At 36.3% G+C, this 11,627-nt stretch overlaps 1 protein-coding gene across 1 annotated transcript; it reads left to right on the top strand.

The window, feature by feature from the left end:
- Positions 1-7,739: 7,739 nt before the first annotated feature.
- On the top strand, positions 7,740-9,053 carry LOC113336239 (F-box protein At5g49610-like). The gene has a single exon (XM_026582204.1). The coding sequence runs from the start codon at positions 7,740-7,742 to the stop codon at positions 9,051-9,053; it is 1,314 nt and encodes a 437-aa protein (XP_026437989.1).
- Positions 9,054-11,627: the final 2,574 nt, after the last annotated feature.

Here is an 11,627-nt window from a genome sequence, read left to right as displayed (position 1 = left end):
TCCAACCTCTCAAACCCTAATTTCATAATCAAATGGTTCCAAGTGAATTACAAGTCTCTCCCATGGATACACTATGATACAGTTAACTGTGACAATCTCTTTGCTGATAAAAGCCCTTTGAGATTTAGAAAGGCATATCCTGAATTACATTCAGAGTTTATGTCTAGAAACATGTTTGCTTTTAAGTTTTTTATAACTGAAAAACCATTCGTGGAAGCTATATTATTTGTTTTCGGTTCTAGTAATGGCTTAGCACTCTGTCTTTCAATTCCTAGAAATAGTACTGAGGGGAGGAGGTATCATGTTTGTAATCCACTTACTCAGACATGGGTGTCACTTCCTGAACCACCTCGACGTGGATACCCGACTAGTTATCTTGATTTAAGTGGTATATTCTGTGAGCAGTCATCGTCATCCTTTGCCAGTTCTTATAAGGTTGTACGTATCCCTCTAACTGATAGGCCTTCGGAGAAATTTAGTGTTGATATTTTCTCTTCTGATTTGGGTGTATGGGAAAGTTTTCAAGTTTTGTGTGACGAAATCGTTGCGTTAAACAGTTCTAAGTATCATAATGCTATCATCCTCAATGGTGTTATGTTTTGGATTGAAGGGGGAGATAAAATGTTAGTTTACAATCTCAATCAGGAATATAATAGTGATGTACATCAATGTAGTTTGATTAATTTGCCAGATGAGGATAATGGGTATGACTCTGACATGATTCTTGGGGAGTCGGAAGGCAGGGTCTGTTATGCTAGAATTAGAATTATACAAAGGGAAGCGACTGTTAGTGTTTGGATGCTCGATGAGGTCAATTGGGTAGTATTGCACAATGATATTTCAATTGATGGCATCTTCGCGGATATGCAATTTGAGACAGATCAAGTTGTAAGAAGGGGAATCAAAATTCTAGGTTTCAGTCCGGTAGATCATAATGTTGTTTTGATCTGTTGCAAGGACAGGATATGGGGGTTCAATATCCAAACCAAAAGCAAGGAATACAAAGTTGGAAGCAAAGGAGGCTGAGTCTGAAGTAAAGGATAAGACAATCTCAGACTTGCAAAGTGAAGTGGAAGCCTTGAAAGCGAAACTCAAGCCTCAACCGGGAACTCAGCAAGCTTACTCTCAAGAGATTGTTCTTTACACCACACCTGAAGACTATTTCAACCTTAACATCACTCAAGAGATGAATAAACCTGTGGAGGAGGATGTTCCTAAAGACGACATCACTCAAGAGATGAACAAACCTGTGGAGGAAGCTGAAAATATTCCCGAAGCAGAACCTGTAACACTAGTTCCTAGAGCAGAACCTCTAGCACCATTTCCTGCATCAGAAATCAACCAAGAAGAAATTGTCGCAGCAGAACCTCTGGCAGTTATTGGATCGCTTGAGAATAGAGTGAAGAACGTATATAAAAGGGCTATAAATAACAAGTTTGTATCAGATGATGATGAGCGTGCAGAGAAGAAGCAGAAGGACGATAAGTTGAGGAAGTTAACAAGGAACAACAAGCTGTGGAAAAATTACTTGATGAGCGGAATAAGACAAGCTGAAGAGAAGTTAATAAAGGAGTACTTTGTAACAGGAAAAGTAAGGTACGTATCCGCATTCTTTTGTTGTTTTTTTTTCATTCTACTTTTCTTATTTCTGTAAAAGTACTGCTAAGTTTATACTAAATTATATGAACTTGTTTAAATGCAGCGACTGCGTTTGGAAGTCCAATGTAGGTGTATGTATCAGTGGAGAACACATCCAGCAACTTGTTTTCAATCAGCCATTGGTGAACGCTATTTTGGAGTTTAAAATCGAAAAATGGAGACAATTGTTTCAATACGGCGGTCATACCAAAGGATACTCTAAGTCAATCTTTCTCAGTGCGCTTGCATGGGTAAACATTTTGAATACTACATTTTAAAATGAATGAACTTAGGTCTGCAATTTGTTTTCATATAACTTTTAAGTTAGTGTAGGATGTACCTGGCTTGCATCTGTTGCTTGAAATATAATTCTCTCACTAGTGTACGATAAAACTGAGTTTCATCTATCTATTATATATAGGATGTAACTGGGTTTCATATGATACCTGCAGAAACTGGTTTTCATCTAGCAATAATGACAGGATGTAATTGAGTTTCATTCATTTAAAAAATATGGATTAACTGGATTTGATTCAAATTTGTATTCAGCTTGATGTCATTGCGGGAGATGAGTTAGACGCTGCAAAAATGATAAATGCTGAACTGCAAAAGATTGATGTCGAAACGCAACAGTTGTTCATCCCAGTGCTGAATGAGAAAGAACATTTCACATTGCTTCACCTTGACATACATGGAAGAACTTGGACACACTACAATTCTCGCATAGGTTCTTCAAACTATTTAAAAGAAGCTCAAATGATGGCGGAAAGAATAAATCATATCTTTCAAGTTCAAATTCAAAGTACTAGTATGGATGACGTTGATGTCGTCGTTCAATCAGATTGTCCACAACAATGCGAAAGGTAGGTCGTTAACTCTTTGAACTGAGATTATAACATACAAACTGAAACAAAGTTTGAACCGACATTACATATTCTTTTGTCTTGCAATGATGATTCTATGATGTATGTTATCTACTACATGGAATGGGAAATGACAGACGGTTACTCATTTGAAGGCAAAGATACTATTGGAGAGGAGATGGGCACAAGACGAATCAATCTGGCATATGAAATCCTAACTGATGAGAATAGCTGCTGGAAAGTTTGATGTGTTTAGCTTGTTTAGAATTTTTTTTATTAATGTGGTTCATTTGGTAGTACTTTTTTTTGTTGAACTATGTCTTCCCATACAGTTGTGATTCGTGGATTGGTCTTAATTAAAATATGAACTCTTTTACTGAAAAATGCCTATACTTCAATTTCATGATGGTTGTGTTTGAATATGTTAGCCAGAAATGATTAAATTTGCAGGTTGAAAATGTAACCAGGCTTGGATGAAACTGGTTACATCCTAGCGTGTATAAAACTTCAATTTTTTTGTCAGATTGTAACCAGGCTTAGATGAAACTGGTTACATCAATGCCTGTATAAAAACTGTTTTCAGAGTGTGCAGGTTGACAAAAAATAGTTTTTTTTGTCCATATGTGATGGATGAAATCCAGTTTCATCTTGGCCAAAAATCTCATTTTTCCAGAATAGGCAGGATGAAATTGGTTACATCCTGTACAATTAAATTTGAATCTTCGCAAACATTTAAATTTTACAGTGAAAAAATGAAGGGAATGTACAATTAAACAATCAACATAAGACTAATAGATATATACTATAAAAATGAAGAGAAATACTTGAAAAATAATTCCATAAGATATATTTTTATGAACAAAAGAAACAATCCAAGGTAAATACTAGTTGCAAAAATATAATTCAAGGTAAATGAATCTTAAATCTGCAACAAGAGGCTGCACAGAAGAATAAACTAATAAAGATATCATGGTAAAAAGCTAATAAAAGATATCATGGTAAAAAGCTGCACAGAAGAAATGAAGGCTGGAGATGTTCTTAAGCAGGTACTTAACGTTGTTTTTTCGCAGGAGGATGAAGACACGTCGTCTTGTTATGATGTGCCTGAGTATGGCAGTTACCGCACGTAATTGGTCTCTTGAAACTTGCACTAACTGTGTTAGGAATTCGCTTCTTCTTCGGCCTACCATGTTTTTTTCCTACGACAGTTGGTGGGTTCACGAGATCTCCAGTAGCAACATCAATAGGCTTGTCGTAATCAGAAATGGGCTTGATAGGACGATCATACGAAGCACGGAAGCTAGAAATGCTGAAATACGGATTAATATTCTCGTAAACATTGATGTTATTTGAATGCATACACGCAATAGCGTGATCACAAGGGAACTACTCAGTAAACCAAACCCTACAGCTGCACTGAAACTTCGCAATATTAACAGCATGCGTGTGCTTTCCATCAAAAATTTCCCACTCCATGTCACCAGACTTGGTTATTCTCCACTGGGCACCAGCACGAATGGAAGCCAACACTTTTTTCTCTAGCCTGGGACAAATGAATCCTTTATACGTCGCCCCCTTCCTTGTACTCATCTGTTCCATAATTTTAAGTATGATCCAGTTAACAAGTGTTGCAATAGTCATACCTTTTGCTTCCTTGATCCAAGAGTTAAAGGACTCTGCAATGTTTGAACACATGTCGCCGTAACGACAGCCCAGACAATGTGCATTGGACCAACATTCCACTGGAATCTCACTCAAGAATTTGTGAAGACCATCACATCGCATATCCTTCAACTTTTGCGTACCCTGATCAAAGCCTTCATGAGTCGATGAATAGAAACATTCTTTGAACAAACCCATCGCAGCACAATGCTCTCCCTTTTTCTTGTTGGTCTTACTGCGGATATTATTCTTCAAATGCTGGTAACACCAAGCATGATAGAAAGTTGGGAAAACATTTTCCAGCCGACCTTACTGATTATACACACACTAACATTTTCCAGACTTTTCTAACACTTAATATTACAAAAATACTACACAACTTCGTTCACACTTGCTCAAAAAAATCAAGATTACAAATTAGACTTTCCAACAAAATAATCAAGAATTGTTTGGTTGAACCATATGATAATTTTTCTTAGGGAAATTAGGGGGAGACCCAATAAAAATAATATTCTAATTTTCAGGCCCACAATTAATTTTGTATACCGTGACACCCATAATTATATGAATCAATACATAACTGGTTATGCATACTATCTTTTCGGGCATAACTCGTTACGCAGCCTAATTTTTCAGGGGTATAATTGGCAGCGCAACTTGGACATAACATATCTAAAAATCCGCGCCTTAGAATTTTACAAACTTTATATCGTTGGAAATCTTTTTAAAAGAGCTGCGCAACGAGTACAAACAAGAATATCAAATTTTTGTTTTTAACGAAAAAATCGGAGGTGATCCTCATTTTAGGGAAATTTTTTGAAAACTTGATACTTAACCATTATGCAGTCACCAAAAACGATGCATAACACATTCTGCTGACGCATAACGAATTATGCAACCATTTTCTCCACTGCATAACAAATTATGCATTTGGATAACAAAATTACGCATCTATAACAAGTTATATTACCATTTTTTTGGTTGGTTTTAGCCGTACATATAAAAAATTGATGCATAATGCAGTATGCATCCATATTTACGGATGCATATCAGGTTATGCATCTATTTTCTCGATGCATAATGCATTATGTAGCCATATTTTCGGACGCATAACAGGTTATGCAGGTTTTCTGGACTGCATAACAAGTTATGCAACACATTTTGTAGATGCATAACAGGTTATGCATCCATTTTCACGAATGCATAACATGTTATGCAGACAGTTTCTCGACTGAATGACATGTTATGCAGTCATAACCAAATCATCATCTTCTTTCATGTTTCATTAACTCCCACGTAAACCATTATCTTTCAGTTATTCGGGGGCTCTTGGTCAAAATCATGTATTTACACCATCATCTTCTTTCATGTATTCACAATACATTACACAGCCACCGAAAAAGATGCATAACACATTCTGCAGATGCATAACGAATTATGCAACCATTTTCTCCACTGCATAACAAATTATGCATTTGGATAACAAAGTTATGCATTGTTTTGGTTGATTTTAGTGCGTACATAAAAAATTGATGCATAATGCAGTATGCATCCATATTTACGGATGCATATAAGATTATGCATTTATTTTCTCGATGCATAAAAGATTGTGCAACAATTTTATCGATGCATAATGTATTATGCAGTCATATTTTCGGATGCGTAACAGGTTATGCATCTATTTTCACGACTGCATAACATGTTATGTAGATATTATTGTAGGTGCATGACAAGTTATGCTACCCTATTTTTTGTTGGTTTCAATACTAAGAAAAAAGTAGCTGCATAACGTGTTATGCAACCGTTTTCTGGACTGCATAACAAGTTATGCAACAACTTTGGTAGATGCATAACAGGTTATGCAACCATTGTCATAGTTGCATAACAAATTATTCAACCATTATGACCAAATACATATGTGGCTTCCCAACCAAGAACACCAACACCTCTCAAAAACGACTAAAACTATAAAGTACCATAATAATTCTGAAAAAAAGCAACAAAACAAAAGCATCCACAACAACTATTTTCCACTGCCCCTTGAAAAACAACCAATGAACCCATTGAAACCGGCAGCAAACCTTTGTTACAGGGTCAAGAAAATATGGCAAACTGACCCACCTTTTTTCCTTGTTTTCTCGTCAAATACCAGAGCCAAATACTCATGTGTTCATAAGCAACTTGTTCTTAAATCCAGCTCAACTGGTAATCTTCTAAACGGACTCAGACACCACTTTAAATCCTCTCCAAAACCTGTGCAAAGACTCACCACTCTATAGTTAAAAGGTGGCAACAGGAACTGGCCGGTCATTCAGGCATTTAGCCAAGCACCTTGTGTGCAGTTTTGAGTTGGTGACGGATTGTGTAATGGATGCATCTTGGAAACTACCAGAATCAATTTCTTACCAGAAAATATGGATTAGAGACAAACCCACTGTCCTAAACATTCACATAAACCTCAGACATTCATGAAAATGCAATTTATTCACTGAAGTTAACAACAACAACAACTTTCCTCTCTTCCCTGGCTGAGATAACTTCTGAAATTGTTCACTATCAATCCTTGTTGTGAAGCCAAATTCAATAAAAACACATCTTCATTTTCTTCTCCGCTTCATATTCCTTGTCTTAACCTCCTCCATTACTCACCCAAATCGATGGCAGCAACTCGTTTTCTTCATTATCTCCATCGGCCAAAACTTCCATCTCTTAAACCTTATATTGATACCTTCACATACGACGACGGAACCACTGTCAAACTTCTGAATCGACCAACCAATTTCTGCATCTTCCTGTGTTGAACTCACATCACAATTTCGAGACCATCTGCTGCCATCTTGGAATCAAAGACAAATCCAAGTTCTTAAATCTTCTCAACATCACAGACCCACCTTCGAATTCCTCTTCCTTTCCAATCAACATACAGACTACAACCCATTTTTCGCAATTCAAAATCAGCAATTTCTTCTCATCTGCTTTGATTTCAAAATCTCACAGATCCCCTTTCCTCTTCTTGAACATCAACCTTCCATCTGATTGAAAAAACCCCAATCTCAGTTTCTTCTTTGATTCAACCAAAATCATAGTAGCAAACTCTCCCTCGAATCTTCGTTGTCTAAATTCTTCGATTTCCTTATCTGAGTTAAAAAGGATTGAAGATGATGAAGAAGAAAAAAGAACGACAACCGAATTTTATAAATTATGAGTCTGAGAATAATTTTCTTCCAGAAAATGGGTGCGCGCCTTTAGTTTTGGGAGCGTGGGTTTCACAGTGGAAAGATCTGGGAGAATGGGTTTCCCTGTAGTTTTCACATTTTTCTTCCATCATGACGTGACCCAATTTAAAAGCTAGATTTACGAAGGTTTGGATTCTGAACCTTTTTGGGAATCGGTAATGGAGTCATGGACCAATTGGGAAACTTCTGAACGTATATAAAGTTATAGCACATCCTTCTTTTAAAACTCGTTCGTGGAGAAAGAGATCAGAGATAGTTAGGGATTTTTTCTAGAGTTTCTCATTGAGAACTGAAGAAACGAGTAGGTTTTCCTAGTTATTATCGTCATCAACTTCTGAAGATGGTTTCTTTTTCATCATTAACAGATGATATATTGCTCGAAATCTTTAGTTATCTTCCTCTGAATTCAGTCTACAAGTTTAAATGTTTATCAAAGGTATGGTTATCCAACCTCTCAAACCCTAATTTCACAATCAAATGGTTCCAAGTGAATTACAAGTCTCTCCCATGGATACACTATGATACAGTTAACTGTGACAATCTCTTTGCTGATAAAAGCCCTTTGAGATTTAGAAAGGCATATCCTGAATTACATTCAGAGTTTATGTCTAGAAACATGTTTGCTTTTAAGTTTTTTATAACTGAAAAACCATTCGTGGAAGCTATATTATTTGTTTTAGGTTCTAGTAATGGCTTAGCACTCTGTCTTTCAATTCCTAGAAATAGTACTGAGGGGAGGAGGTATCATGTTTGTAATCCACTTACTCAGACATGGGTGTCACTTCCTGAACCACCTCGACGTGGATACCCGGCTAGTTATCTTGATTTAAGTGGTATATTCTGTGAGCAGTCATCGTCATCCTTTGCCAGTTCTTATAAGGTTGTACGTATCCCGCTAACCGATAGGCCTTCGGAGAAATTTAGTGTTGATATTTTCTCTTCTGATTTAGGTGTATGGGAAAGTTTTCAAGTTTTGTGTGACGAAATCGTTGCGTTAAACAGTTCTAAGTATCATAATGCTATCATCCTTAATGGTGTTATGTTTTGGATTGAAGGGGGAGATAAAATGTTAGTTTACAATCTCAATCAGGAATATAATAGTGATGGACATCAATGTAGTTTGATTAATTTGCCAGATGAGGATAATGAGTATGACTCTGACATGATTCTTGGCGAGTCGGAAGGCAGGGTCTGTTATGCTAGAATTAGAATTATACAAAGGGAAGCGACTGTTAGTGTTTGGATGCTCGATGAGGTCAATTGGGTAGTATTGCACAATGATATTTCAATTGATGGCATCTTCGCGGATATGCAATTTGAGACAGATCAAGTTGTAAGAAGGGGAATCAAAATTCTAGGTTTCAGTCCGGTAGATCATAATGTTGTTTTGATCTGTTGCAAGGACAGGGTATGGGGGTTCAATATCCAAACCAAAAGCTTTGAAGAGCTTTGCTTGGATAACAAACATAGATATGATGAAGGTAGTAGGATGATTCGACCGGTTGTGCTAACGCCAATGCCAACAGTACTTCCACCTCCCTCTTGGATAGAAAAGGAAATAATTCTGACAGAACCGGAAGCGCCCCTTATTTCAAAGATAGGAGGATGGGAGAAAATCAAAATCACAAATGCGAAAAGAATGAAGACGGTATAAGTTCTACTAAGAATATCCTTTGTCTCTTTAAGAACTTAAATATGAACACTATCAAGAAGATATTTAGTTATTAATGTTCTCAATGTGGTGACTTTTGGGGGAAGTAACTCTCATCATCTTATCAAGATACTTTCGGTCTACTACTGCCACTATTACAGCGAAGTATTGTATTTGACGTCTCTATAACTGTTAACTTTCGTTGTATACTGAATTTTTATTTGTAAAATGTTGTGAGAGTCCGGTTTCTATCATTGGTCTCTTTAGTCTCTCCTAATAGGGCTTTCCAGAGCTTATGTTTGAAGATGATAAGTTATGACTGGATGAACAAGAGCAGGAGGTTTCGTCAGATTTATAATATACCCAAGTAACTGGAATTTATTTTCATACTTGAGATCATTAGTTGCTTAAAAACATGACAATGCACGAAAAGACATGGAGTTGACCGTAGGTTTTCTGAATCTTCAATGACCGGCAAAAGGTCCGCAACCACAAAGTAGAGCTACAGATAGCAACCTTAAGGTATATACACTTGCAAAAGTCCTTAGTTTTTAGGATCAGATCCGTCTTAAAAACGGGCATAAGTTTTTCCGAACTTACCGGGTTTTTAGTACCTTCAGTGTGTTAGACTGACGTGATAACGGATAACCAAAACCAACTAAACCACGAAACCTTTGTTGGCAATCATTGAGAACATCATAATAAATAAACCGGTTGCATGCCACATATGATTAACAACTTACACACAGGACTAACTTCAACCATGGTCTTGACCATGGCATGGATTTAACTACGTAAAACATATTAAGGATGTGGCTGTTTTAAATGTTTCCGTTACAAAGGGAGAAGAGAAGATAAATACTATGGATATGTGACTTACACACGACTGAGTTTCCAAATACGAAGTTCAATTTTGTCACTGCCAGTCAATACAGATCACAAGAACAGAATGGAATATGTTTTGTTTTTTTAATTCTTCAGCTGAACGCAGTACTAGTACTTTTGTTTATTGGAAGCCATGTTTTTTTTTTGAACATCTTTTGCAAGAATGCGCAACTGGGGATATAGGAAAAAGATAGAATAGAGATTTAAATAGTACATCAAGGTCACTCCCTATCCGGATAATTTATATAATTCCTAATATACCCCTCATTATTAAATATAATTAGGTAATTTAGTTAATTGATTAGTTTGATAATCATTAGAACAAATCATTATCATTGAATTTGTTGATGCAACAACATTAAATCAAGATATTTATGATCATAAAAGTTTAGGTGAAGAACCGACCCAGAAAAGTAAACAACTTGAACATATAAGTGCTCCAATTACTCATGTATAGGTATTAATGTATTGAAATTTGATTTTTTTCCATTGAATTCACCATTGTTACGCCTGAAAAACTCAGTGTCGGCATAGTAAAAGTATGAATACCATGCCAGCAGGGACCAAATCGGCATGGTATTCATACTTTCACCATGCCGATACATAATATCCTCCAATTTTGAAATTGTAAGTACACTGGTGGTACAAAAAGTTCATTATCGAGCATGCTGGTAGTAGTGTCAGCATTGTACATTGTAACTTGCTATTTTAGACAGATTTTCTGTATGTTTTTGTCCTCAAATCGGAACAGTACACTTGGGAATCGACCATGCCGGCACAAACAAGTTTTGGGACACATTTTCTGAGATATGTTGGTACCGGCATGGTATTCATCCTAAAAGCCGTACCGGCACAAGATATCGGCATGGTATTCATCCTAAAAACCATGCCGACACAAGGTATCGACATGCTATTCATCCTAAAAGCAATTCCGGCACCAGATATCTACATGGTATTCAAATGAAAAACAGTGCCGACACAAGAAATCGACAGGGTATTCATCATGAACACAATGTAGGGAGTGGATTGAAACTGAAACTGAAAAGTTTGAGTTTATGATTCTAACCCAAACGAAGTTTTAAAACAACAACTCTTTAAATAAGAATGGGTACACGTACCTTCTCAATGAAGCCATTCTTCTTCTTATTTTTGCTCAACAACAATTCAATGTAACCTATCTTTAAGAACTTGTTGGGGTTTGATTTTGATTTTGATTTTTAGTTTTAAATTTTAATTCAGATGCAAGGGTATTAACCTAAAGGATATTTTAGTATTTTTGCCCCAAAAAAAAAACCTTTAATTAGGGCTGTCAATGGAAATCCGATATCTGACAGCCGTTTACGAATATCCAATTCCGATAGGTTAATTTTTGACATAACAGTTATCGGATGTCGAACCGGAAATCTTATCGTAACGGAACCGGCTGAGGCAGTTTTCGATATGTTAATTTCCGATATCCGATAATATATAAGCCTATTAATCTGTTATACACTTAAGCCATTCAAATCTTCTTCTGAATGAGTCGTCCAAAGAAAACAGTAAGAAAACTTACCCCCTTTCTATCCATTTTTTCTCCTGAATCTTCTTTTTCTTCTTATTAATTAATCTCGTACTCTGTTACCACCATAATCTCCTATCTTTTTGTGGTTTCTTTTAAAATCCAATTTTTATTTTGAAACATAATTTAGAGTT

This window comes from Papaver somniferum, unplaced genomic scaffold, assembly GCF_003573695.1.
Source record: "Papaver somniferum cultivar HN1 unplaced genomic scaffold, ASM357369v1 unplaced-scaffold_151, whole genome shotgun sequence".
NCBI classification, from domain to species: Eukaryota; Viridiplantae; Streptophyta; class Magnoliopsida; order Ranunculales; family Papaveraceae; genus Papaver; species Papaver somniferum.
This window is presented reverse-complemented; position numbering and strand designations above follow the sequence as displayed.